This window comes from Electrona antarctica, assembly GCF_951216825.1.
Source record: "Electrona antarctica genome assembly, chromosome: 18".
NCBI lineage: Eukaryota > Metazoa > Chordata > Actinopteri > Myctophiformes > Myctophidae > Electrona > Electrona antarctica.
In genome coordinates this window covers 20,572,728-20,585,895 of record NC_136799.1, presented here as the reverse complement: position 1 = coordinate 20,585,895, position 13,168 = coordinate 20,572,728, and the positions used below count along the sequence as shown (strand labels likewise).

Sequence of the window (13,168 nt, the reverse complement as noted above, 5' to 3'; positions counted from 1 at the left end):
TTGTATAGCAGGCATTCTGAATGTTAATATATTTGATACATCACCCTCTCTGCACCTTCAGTTGCCAATTCTGCCCTCTCATATATAAAAACTCCATTTTCAACTGCCCCCATCCTGGAGCCGAGCCTGACTCGGATGCAATTTATTTTTGAATGAGAAACATATTTTTTGTGTGCTTTCATCTACATTGTAGAGTGATTGAATGATTAATTTAACAGTCGGCAGGTAAACTGTTCTCCTTGAAGTGTTTGGTGGTTTGGAAATGCACTCTTGAATAAAGCAATAGGATTTTCATTTTCTTCCCTTTTATATCCCATAGGCCTACTTGGCTTAAGTCTAAAAGCAAGGATAACCACTTAGGAATTTGTCTCCCAACATGTTTGGAATACCTTGGTATGTTGCCAAACACCAATCCGGTGCCCTGGCTCTTCACATGACCCATGCCTCAGGAAACAGCATTGAGCACATTGTACAATTTGCACATCTCTGACTTGTCCAAAGTTATTCTGGGATTCTGCTGAATAAGATTAAGTTGTTGGCTTGTGCAGAAAAATGCTGCTGGCTTGGCCCTGCAAAACCACCAGATATTTTCCCATTTAACAAAAAAGTAAAAAAAAACAAAAATCGGTGTTTATGTTTCCACGATACTTTTCATTAAGTTTATAACGGTGTCCTTTTTTGTCTCCATGCTTTCATTGCATCTCTACGAGGAAGTCGCATCCTGCTGTTAGGCAGTATGGCTTTCAACAGGGACCAGTCAGTGAGTTGGCAGTCTGCTCCCTGTGCGTGACATCACTTTCCCAAACATTCACTCTTGAAAGTTTGGCCATATATGGAAGAGCGCTCTAGTTTTGACTTGACTGTCGGGGCTATCCCGTGTCGGCAGCATATTTCCTAGTGTCAGCGTGTGTGCGTGTGGCGTGCGCGCGCGCGTGTGTGTGCGCGCGTGCGTGTTGAGTGCGTTTACCTTACAAGGCTGAGAAACTTGGCCAGCGCTGGAAAATGTTTACGTGACCTGTCACAGTGCTGATTCCAACCCGATTCCAAAGGCTCACACTTCTTACCTTCACCTTGGAATGTGTGACGAGCAAGAAAAAGCCTGTTAAAGCAGTAAACATAAAACACATACACACGGAAAACATGTGATATAAAACACACTGTATTTGCATAAACCGCTATTTTTTTAGGGCTCGGAAACCGATGAACAAACAGGCATTCATCCATACTGGATAAATGTCTTATTTAGGTTATCCCACGGCACACTGGCACCGTTAAGTTACATTAACCACCAACGTAAAACATTGTAACAGAAAAGGCTTAAGTATCCAATGAAACTGTCAGTTATTTGGATCAGTCAACCTATGCAGTCAACCTACACACTAAGCGCAAAACACTGATAGAATTGACAGCAAAGGAAGCCAATCCACGTTTAGGGGCGGGCTTCGGCACACTAATGCGTCCAATCAGAGCCTCCCATTTCCCATTGGTGTATTTCTTTGAAGCAAAGTTTTGCGGCTGTGTGTCGCTTCGGTACTCGGTACACTAGACCTGCCTCCTCCTCGGAGCTTCAGCTTTGCCGTTCTGCTACAACACGGAACACGGGTCGTGGAAAGAGAGAAGGTAGCGAGGTTGTTGGAGCTTCTTGTTGTGAGGTGAGGAGGGAGACCGAGGGAAAGCAAGTCAGTCAGACGAGACAACGGTGAAACCTACCCGGGGGTTGGACCGTTGCGTTAATCTCATCCCGCCGACCAGAGCGCCTTGAATGCGTGGAGGATAGAGCGGCGGCTTGCTGTTTAACATCACCTCACCAAAGGAACGGGGGAATACGAGATGGAGATCGAGTATGATGAAGACGGCCACCCCATTTACATGCAACAAGAAGATGACTGGGACCGGGATCTGCTTTTGGACCCTGCATGGGAGAAGCAGCAGAGAAAGGTGCGTTGAGGTGCTTATTGTAGCCCCTTGGCTCACAACAATGCAGCAATCTCTGTGTAGCCTAAGTATGCCTGGCCCTTGCCTTTATCAATATATCTATATCTTAGGTGCAATACTCAGAATGCACATTCATCGTACCAGCAGTAATTGAGCCTGGGTGTTTATCTTCACTTTTCTTTCGGCTACTACTAGCTTACTGTATAACATAAGGCGGCTGTTAAAGCGCAAATTATGCCGCAATTCTCCAAAACTTTTGTAGTCTAATCATGTATGATAACCGTGTGGTCTGTCTTCCTTCTAAGAACAAGTTCAACTCATACTATTACACATATCCTGTTGCGTATGAAATATCCTCTACTGGCAATTATACGCTACGGTGGTCCCACCCGTCATCTTTGGAGAGAGGGAGAAGGGGGGGGGGGGGCAAAAACTATTGAAATGGGACAGTGGGACAATACGCCCACCTTCTTAGCGCAACAGATGTCAGCCACGCGCTTGACTGCGTACGGTCTGTGTCTGCTGGTCCCATTATGCCCCCTCCTGTCATCTGTTTAACGCTGCGACGTGGATTATAGGATCACCTACTGGGTGTCACACAAGACCTCTGATCGGTATTTCCACTTGTCGATTCTCGTGCTGCTAATTAACTCCTATTCGTGGCATGGCCGACGCACGCCTGGGCACTGTGGGCAGCCACACTAGCTGCTATAAGATGAGTGACTGACAAACATGAGTGTAGCCTCAAATGTTGCCTTCATATTTTGTACACTGCAGATATAATCCTGGGGATTTGACTGTGCAGGAGGGACAGTGTGAGATATAATTTATTTTACATGACATCACCTTTTCTCAGTGTGTCAGATCCATGTTTTTATTATCATTATTTTTGCATGAGAGAGAATGAATGGCTGATTTGGATAATGGGTGTCACATTCTTCTTTTAACCCGCGCTTGATGCTCCCACACTTTAGAACGCTTTGGAGAGAAAAAAAAGAAGGGGGAAGAAAACTCCATGGAATCTGAGTAAGCACTGTGGTTTGGGCTGGGCTTGCATGGGAGCGAGCGTGCCCAAAAATGGTAATAATCGGCCCCTCTCACTGCTGTTGGAAAAACTTTTCCCCAGTTTTCTTTTTTTGTAGCTGTACTTTGAAAGCTCCGGGTTCTAGTTTCCTGAATTATGTCATCGCCAGCCTGCTACCGGTCTGTAAGGTATGCCAAAGTCTGGGCTGACTGAGGCATAGGCCTACTGTTGATGGAGCAGATGTAGCCACACTTCAATGGACCAGGCGACCCCAGTAGTAGTACACACTACAGTCTGAATAAGCTGCTTCTCTTTTGCTTTTTGAGTATGAGAAGTACTTGTGTAAATATGCTTAAGGTGAGCTCTTAAACATCATGTTGACAAAGAGGAGGATTACAGACTTTAGGAAAATAGTAACACTTAGTCTAATAGTTTTTACAGGCAAGACACAGAGAGTTCACACATCGCCTCCAGCGATCAGAAACGGCAAAAGTTTCTATTTATTCACATGAGTGGAACAGGGGTTATGAGCGCATAAATTCCCCATTGATCTTTGCCGCTGATACATGTATGAATCCTCTTTGCCTGAACACCCTGGAGACACAAGTGGTGCTGTATTCGCTCATATCCAAAGAGAGCAGTGCTCTCAAGTGGGGGTGTTGTGCTCTGACTAGACAAAAAAAAAGACAATTATAGGGTGGCAGGCTGAAAGGGATGATAGTAACTCCTGGCAGGCAATGTGCTCGTGCCTTAGGCCCAAGGGTGAGCATAGTTGATTGACACACAGTCACACACGCACGTGTGCAGACACATGCACAATCACCCACATTCCTTTCCAGGCTTCATTACACAGGTTTTCTACTGATGGGCAGATTACACAGAGATCTCTTATCGTCTGGCTATGCAAGACTAATTACACAGAGACCCTTTGATGTTCATTGAATCTGTTTCATATTTTGAAATGTATTCTAAAATCAGAACAACATACTATACCTCTAGCTTGTAGAACCAAGCTACATTGAACTTTTTCCCCATCTTTTACTTTGAGACCAGGGTGCCTGTTTGCTTATGCATGCCAGTAGCCTAGAGGCTCATTTAGCCAAATTTGTTGTCATTTCGTGGTCTAGTGGTTAGCTAGTACTAGGAGGAGTTGTAACTGGTACATTTTTTAAGAACATTCTCCTGAATTTCACAATGAAAACCTAAAATGTGAATTGACATTGAAATAAGCTGCTTTCTCATCTTATCAATTTTCCAATTCAGAATGCTCTATTCATTTTTACTTTGCTTTCTACTATTTCAGTCGGTCACACCTGCATAATGCTATTGCGGGAGTCCTGAAAATATTTTGTGCCAAACGCAAGTCTTAACCTGACCCCATAAAGGCACTCATTTCCTCTTATCTTGCAATCATAATGTCTTTCCAAACACAGCTGCCTCTGGTATATTGTTCTCAGAACCACTGTGGAGAAGCATTGTTTGAAAAAAGCTGAAATTACAAATAAAACTTGGTTGCATTTGTACTAAAATAACAGCTTTTCACATTCACACAACTGCATACATTACACATCTACTCATACTCTATCTCTATCCTCTGTCTCTCCAATTCATACATAAGGCATCTCTCCTCTTTTCTCAAAACTTTCTACATCCCCCCCATATATTTGCTCAGGAACACGAACACATACTGTCAGTGTGTGCTAATGTCCATATCATAATATCCATCATATAAAATGCATGCAGGCCCCTGAGTTCCAGGCTCCTTCCTGTTTTTATATGTGACGCTGTATGCAGGTGTTTACTGCCTGGATAATTTGTCCAAGCTTGTCCTTATAAGGACATGAGCTGCACCTTTAATTGCCCCCCCCCCCCCCCCCCCCCACCTACATACCTTAGACTCACTCCCCCGACCTCACCCATACCTCATCCATGATCCACATACTAACACATGTATACATATACACACATAAGCAGCCACATTCCCTCGCTCAAGCTGTGCTTACGAGGACACAGTTAAGGCTAATTGATTTTGTGATTCGATACGTTTTCTTTCTATTTTTTTGCCATACACTTTTGGTTTGTCTTTGTGAGTCTCAGAGCAAAGCACCCTGGGTTGATAAAGCATTTTTTGAGTGGTGTAAACCACTCCTACAACTGGCTTTGTTAGTGCAGAAAAAATGAGCATGGTTGCTATGTTCACCCTGTTCACCCGGGTGTGATTTCATTACGTCAGACATGATTTTTGAGTGGTGTAAACCACTCCTACAACTGGCTTTGTTGGTCTGTGCCGAAAAAATGAGCATGGTTGCTATGTTCACCCTGTTCACCCGGGTGTGATTTCATTACGTCAGACATGATTTCATTACATCAGACAGGCTATATTACACCACTCAGTTCACACGGGTGTGATTTTTTTATATAGGAAATGCCCTCCACTTCTTCATTTCGTACCTTTTTAATACTTGTGCCACAGACGGAAGCAAACTATTGGAAAGCAAAAAGTACGCCCATTCTCATAGCATTACGGTACTGTGCCAAGAGTTGTACGGCTAATCTCAAGCAAACAAAACTACCTGAGGACGACCTGGCAAGGCAGCACAAAAGCAAGTGTTGACTTTAGTTTAGTTTATCATGTTTTAATTAATGACCACACAAAGCAAAGCTTTATTTTGTTCTTTACTGTAGACAAATCTGGATGCAGCACTCATTTAATTCACCCTGCAGGCAAGTAAGGCTAGGCAGTTCACCTTGTCGCCAAACCCTCTTGACTAATCTTTTGTTCTCCGGGTCTAGCGGTTACTAGCGGCAGCCGGAAACTGTCCGAACCGTCATCCGCCTGATGAGTCAAATCTTCGTTGTATGGGTCCATTTGTGCTTATTTTCACACACACAAATTAAATGAACACAGGCATTTACTGAACACCTCTACTCACATTTTTACCAGATTGCATAATTGGAGCGGGAGGGATTACCCCTAGGAGATGAGGTGCAGCATCTGACAGAATGCTTCCTGTCATCACATTTCTTTGTTTCCCACTATTCACCCTGCAGATGAAAAATAACAAATTTTGTGTTGAACTGAAGGGATCAGAGTGTAGTTATTTGTTAAACGTGAGCCATTTTCAGAAGTGGGTCAAATTCTTATACCTGTAAACCTGTGATGTGACGATAAATAAAGTCAGCACCGTGTGTGTGTGTGTGTGTGTGTGTGTGTGTGTGTATATATATATATATATATATATATATATATATATATATATATATATATATATATATATATATATATAAACAATTTTTTTTGCAGCTGCATAGTTTTTGGCCTGACAGCAGTGATGCGCTGTCTGCATTTGCAGCCATCTTTCAGACAAAAGAAGAACAGAGTCAAAGGCCATTGGTGACAAAGGCAGGAATGTCAAAATAGTGAATCCCCCTCCCTCTGACCTGCCCAACTCTTTGGCAGGCAGCTCTGCCCTCAAACCCCAGCAAAGGCGCTATGTGCTGAAATGTTGATTCTTTTCACCCCATAAAACATGAGTGCACACAGAATAATGTGTTGCTGTCCCATTTTTCCATATCCAATAGGCTGTGTGTTGCTGTATCATGTGATGTTTTCTTTTCTTCCCACCCAGCCGTCTGACTTTGGGGGCCAATTTTGAACCCTGCCGATTTACACTAGTTGCTACTGTTGGTCCTGTTGACTAGACACCCCTAATATGATTAGACTCACATGCATTTATTGTCATGTGAGAAGATGATGCTGGCTTATTGGCCGGTTGTGCCAATGAACGGATGTTCATCTCCTCTGGTCTTTTGTGTAGGTCCATGGATTGCATTCTTGCTGTGGCCAACAGTAGCAGATTGTGGTTGTACTGGGCAACTATATGCATTGGGATAATCAATGTATGAATGTGCTGAAAAGGCATACATACTAGCAAGCTAAGAATACCCCACCAGACTTGTGTCTCCACCGATTAATCTGAGATTGATGCTGTCATATAATTAGTAACTGATGGCTTCTCAGCAGGAGATGTATCCATCTCTCCACACTCATCACTCAGCACAGTTGCTGCTAGGTTCAAATGAGCGTGAGGACAGATTAAAACTTAATTCCGAAAATGTAATGTAATTTTGGGGCGCCTGCTGGCCTAGCGGTCCAGGCGTATGCCACATATAGGCTCTGGCCTGACAGCACGTTGTGCGTTCGAGTCCCGTTCATGACGACCTTTGCTGCCTGTCTCTCTCCCTCTTTCCTGACAATCTTTGTTGTATCTATCTACTTTACTTGTATCTATCAATAAAAGCAGAAAGGCAAAAGAAAATCTTTAAAAAAAGTAATGTAATTTCTAATCTAATTTCTAAAACATTCTGTGAAGCTATTCTGAATATTCTGTAAAGTGTAATTGTTTTGTCAGCGGTGGGCTTGACATAGTTACTATACTTTACTATACTGTACGTTTAAACTTTTTATTCCAAATTGTACTGTTTTTATTGTGAAAAATCAAATGCACATAGTAGTATAGCTGTCATGTTCCCCATATATAAAGTAATCCGAATATATTCTATTCTATTATTATATTGTTATATTTACTCATTGTCTCCACCAGGCCGAAGGCGTGGGGGAGAGTATGTTTTGCACTCTCCGTCCGTCCGGGTACAGCTAATCTCCGGCACCTTTGTCCCGGTCGATGCCAAACTGCACACAATTCAAAGGAGCTTAATTGGCGCACACACTCCCTGGATGCCAACGCCAAACCTCTGCCCCTAATTTTCCCAGAACGACCTGTTATAGCGCCACCATGAAGCCGATTTCTTTATATTACTGTACACATTTTATCCATACATCACGCAAATCGGTACACACTATCTCTATAGTCATGTGATCAAGATGGATCTGTCCGGTATTTCATATTCCATCCTAATTGGCTAACATTGGCTTCAAAGTTTGCAGGATTCGTCCGTTTTCAACAAAATGCTTCAAGTCATGAACGCAGCATGCAATTAATGTGAAATTTGCACGTACATTCCCACTAGGCCAAGGAGAAAATGGCACTCATGGTGGCACTATAAAAGGCTGATTTGCATTTTTCCCTGTACCTGCACCGATCTGTGTGAAACTTTTGACATTAGCCTATTATAGTGCCACCCAGAGGCCACAATAACGAGGAGCACAGGTGTTTTTAATACTTTTGCCTTGACACGTTGTAAGGACAGCATGGCCATTTGTCAATATACAAGATACAGTTATATAAGAGGCTTATTTTGGGGGGAATTAAACCCTTGAAATACTCAGTCTGGACTCTGGAGACATCCAAGCAGAACAAGATGTCTGAATACAATTCACAAGTCATAGTTGATACAGTGCAGCCATAAATCTCAATAGGATCTTCCCCTTTCCCAATCATCCTGCCTTGGTCACGCTGTAGTGGCCCTGCCTCGTTGGTTCTGATAGATGGGGTCACGCTTTGATGCCTTGCCTGAAAGGCCCTTGGAGTATCATACAGCCTGTCACGAAAGGGGTTATACGTGTGCCACCCGGCTCAGGTCAATATGGTCTGTTTTAACTAGTTTTATTCGCACAATAAAAAAAACAGTACAAAAAAGGTAACGTCAATAAAAGAGAAATATGTGCAGGTGAGAAAAGAAACCCGTGTGTGTGTGTGTGTGTGTGTGTGTGTGTGTGTGTGTGTGTGTGTGTGTGTGTGTGTGTGTGTGTGTGTGTGTGTGTGTGTGTGTGTGTGTGTGTGTGTGTGTGTGTGTGTGTGTGTGTGTGTGTGCGTGTGCGTGTGCGCGCGCGCGTGTGCGTGCGCCGGCCAGCAGGCCAATGAGAACATGCTCTAATCCCATGATTCTGAATCTTTTTTTAATACAATTTGTATGAATTGAATTTAATCAATATTAATTTAACTCTGAGGGTACACTGTATAAATGGACCGTACATTTTGGTCCTCTCAGAGTTACAGTCCCGTAAGGTGTGTGTGTGTGTGCGCACATAGCAGAGAACACAGTGCCAGGTTTTCATGAAACTTGGAACATAATGATCAGTAGGCTGTCTGTCTAACTGTGTAATCGATTGATTGGCAGAAACAATTAGTCGTTATGCAGTTTTGGCCTCACCCTTGATTGTGCAATCCTTTGACCTTCTTGACCCAAACGTTAATAATCTCTTCCAGGCAACCTACTGATCATGCCAAGTTTTTCCAACCTAATTTCATAAACATCCACCCATCTGTTCTTGATTTTGACTGTGACATTGCTTGTGACCTTGACCTTTGACTGTTTCAACCCAAAAGGGGTCAGCCTACTGATCATCATTAAATGATCAGAACAAATGCCAAATTTCATGAAAATCTGTCTCCGCCTTCTTGAATTCTCTGCTAGCAGAGGCAGTGGTGACTCAAGAGGAGAGCGGCCACTTGGATTTTAAAGTGATTTGGATGAAGGCGCTATATAAAATGCACCATTTACCATTTATGTTACCATTTACAAGCAAACAAACTAATAATGCTGGGCTACTTAATAATGGAGTTAAGTGGCAGGTAAAGTAGGCAAACTTACTTCCCAGTCATACACACTAAATTATCTTTGAGGGTCTTACTGTGACCAAAAAAAGATCAGATCATTTATGGTTGGAGCTGGTGTTATACTACTCGGCTCTTGTACCATCATTTCTTTCCCATCTCTCTCTTTCTTGCCATTATCTTTTTACTCTGCCCCCCATTCGTGCGCACTGAAAGGCAATCCCATGTAAACATGGTCATGGTTTAATTGGAGCAATGTTTAGTAATTAACCAAAGCATCTCATTATCTGTTGCTAATGAGAGCTTTCAGTCAGCTGGAAAACCCTCTACGTTTGCATCTTAGGGTCCCTAGAAGGTCTATTAGTCACAGACTCTGAGAGGTGTATTGTAACCCTTCATTTGAGAACCTAGCTGAGAAGCACAGTGACTCGTCCCTGAGGGGACAATGTATTGAGAGATCTATTGATGATGAATTAAGCTGGACAAAGAACTGACTTTTTTCTTAACCAGATGACATGACGTGGTGATGTCCAAAATGAAAAATAAGACTTGATCTCCAAAGAACTGGAGGGTTAACCATCAGTTTGGCTTTTATGTGCCATCTAATTTTTGAGTGGTGCAGCCACTCCAAGGAACGGCAATGTGTGTCCCTTTGTATGTTTGTCTGTTTAGACTGAGTACCAACATGTGACAAAGTGGTGCTGTTGAGCTTCACACTGTGCACAGGTGCATGATGGGAAGCTGAGTTTTTAGTGTAACACCACACCAGTAGTTTTTCGTGTAACACCAGCACAGTGCAGTACAGACTATGGTGTAGCACATGCACAGGTGCATGATGAGAGTCCAACAGCCAATAATCCGACAAACAATAGTCTGACAGCCAATAGTCCGACTACTCCAATAGTCCGACACCCCAACAGCACCACTCAGTTCAGATTTTACTTGGTATTTCAGCATTGTATTTCACATTGCAAAAACCAGTACTTCCTCAATGATCGTGAGCTTTTTCGGCTATCTGTGTAATCTATAAATGCATGTAATGTCTACATATATGTCTAATATGTTTGAGACACTTTTAATAGGGAGGCCAAAATAGGGAGGCCAGGTTTATACTTTAAAGTTAAATTGGACACTCAATGGTTCTGCCCTACAGCGACGATATGCTGTGTAGGCCTATAGTGTTTCTGATTCTAATTATATAATGGAGAAACATCTACAACCATAATGTTCCAGCATCTGGCTGGTGGCTGTTCTTAATTTCCTTACTCAGATATTCAATAAGATAAAAGCCCTTTAAGGACATCACATGCTTGTTATTATAATGTATGTGCAGCGTCCCTGCTTGGGTGTATGACTTCCATTAGCAAAATGCCTTCTGGTTGTTTTTCCCACTTCTGCAAAGCAATTGATATTCATGTTCTTGGTAAAACTCAAAACACAACGCAGTATATTTATTCCGCCCGGAACCTGCCAGGCTCCTTCCGAGTTTCACAATGCCTTTTCTTTTCCTTCTTGTGGCCCAATAGCATACTTTCATGCCAATTATTGGGAAAGCATATCCCATTTTTCTATCCTCTGAAGAAATGTGGAGTTTTGAACCACAGCAAGACGTCTCATCTTTTATTGGCTGGTCTGGAAAATATATTTTATGCTAGACAGTAGAGACTATAGCACTTTATACTTCCTGACCCTGAAACCCTGCCTGTATTATGGAAACCATTTCATTATCATCAAGCAGTGTTTTTAGAATGCACTGTTAGAAGAGTCAAATGTGAGTGATTATAGAACCTCTTATCTGAGTAGCTCCCAAATGCTTGGGCCTCAATGCAAATCCTTGCATCATTTATTTTCTCATGTTCGTGTTCCAAATATAGGAATGTATTTCCAGTGGTGGAAAGTAAATAAGTACGTTTACTTAAGTACTGTACTTTTCAGGAATTTGACTTTACTTTAGTATGTCAAATTTTCAGTACTTTTATTTCTACTCCACTACATTTCAGAGGCAAATGTTGTACTTTTACTCCACTACAATTATTTGAAAACTTTAGTTACTACTTACTTTGTCGATTTTGATTATTATTACAAAACCTACAGTGGCCACTTCAGCCCTATATACATTTCAGTCACAATGTGTCACATCGCGACACATTGTGAGCTTGTAGATCGGCTATTTTCAAATGACTTTCATATTGAAAACTTGTGAAATTGGACATTCTGCATAATGAGTACTTTCTACTTTTGTACTTTAAGTACATTTCTGTACCAATACTTTTGTACTTTTTCTCAAGTAAATTTTGAATTCCTGACTTTTGCTTGTAATGGAGTATTTCTTGTGGTATTGATAATTTTACTTAAGTAAAACAAATTAGGAACATTTTGCAACATCAAAATGCTAATGTGTCAGTAATTTCTGTCGCTCTGAAATGTTTGATAGTTTGTCCGTACACAACACTAATATATAACCGTTCATCTTGCTCGGGTCAAGTGCAATCTTGTAGTTGCAGCACGGTGGCTGGAGTTCAGAACCTAACCAGACAGAGCTGTGTGAATTCCACATCCACCATGGGATTTAGGGTCAGGGTGCACTTCCTGTAGAGCACATAGAGCAGACTAGCAGAGCAAAAAGCCTTGGAAGGCAGAACGTTGGTAGACTATGCCTAGAAGTGGGACCCACTACCAAGATATGGTCACATGTGTTCAACAGTGGATGACCCTTAGGCAGAACAGAACAGCAGGTTTATAGGCACTCTGTCTGCATGTTTTCAAGGAATTTTCCAGCAGCACTATGGGAAAGTTGTGGTCACATCTTTTCCTTGACAAATGCTATTAATCAAGCCAGACATGCGTTCTACTGCCTATGTGCTTGCTGTGCAGTTTTCTTTGAAACCAGTGTGGTTCATACCTTACTGTATGCTTGTGAAAGTTCAAGAACATGTGATCGTATGGGATATGAGTGCACAGTTGTCTAGGGAAGCACTATTACAGTACAACGATCATCTCTAGGATGCTGTGTAGCGACTAATTACTTTTGTCAGCAGCATTGTCGACTAATTTGATTTACTACAGGCATTCTGAATTAAATGGAATGTTCTGATCATTTACTAACTGGGGAAACTAATGTAAAGGAGCAATGTATACTAAATAAAGTCGCTTTTCCACTGCATGGTACGGGCTGGACTCAATTATTCTACTCACTTTATTACTGAATTGTACTGTGGCTGATCAACATAGCCAAGTTGGAACTCTAACAGAGTTACAGCTATAGAGCGTCGCAGTCCCGCCCCCTACCATGGACCAGGAAATGAATCCCAATGCATTTTTCCCATAGACATTTCAAAAAGTATTTATTTAAAGACGGTTACGCCGCGGACAAAGCCAACTCGAGTCGTGACAACTCATGACAACACAAACAATATTTTGGACCAAACAAATAATTACAAAAGAAAAACAACAAAAAAAGTGTTGTAACCTGCCGTTTTTTTCTTCTTTCTAATTATTTGTTCGGCCCAAATAATTGTGTTTGTTGTCATGATTTGTCACGACTCGAGTTGGCTTTGTCCGCGGCGTAAACGTCTTTAAATAAATACTTTCTGAAATGTCTGAGGAAAATGAACGGAGAATAATTTCCTGGTCCAGGGTAGGGGGCGGGACTGCGACGCTCTATTGTACGGCTATTTAAAAAAAAAATATA

The 13,168-nt window shown here is 42.0% G+C and overlaps 1 protein-coding gene across 3 annotated transcripts in view; it reads left to right on the top strand.

Annotated features, from left to right (window-relative positions):
- The first annotated feature begins 1,502 nt into the window (after positions 1-1,502).
- actn1 (actinin, alpha 1) overlaps positions 1,503-13,168 on the top strand; it is a 73,179-nt gene continuing 61,513 nt past the window's right edge. For 2 of the 3 annotated variants that reach the window (XM_079528397.1, XM_079528399.1), the window contains exon 1: positions 1,503-1,938. In XM_079528397.1, the coding sequence (XP_079384523.1) occupies positions 1,831-1,938 (108 nt within the window). In that variant the 5' untranslated portion in view covers positions 1,503-1,830. The remainder of the gene's footprint in view (positions 1,939-13,168) is intronic. The other variant, XM_079528398.1, reaches the window with a different exon arrangement.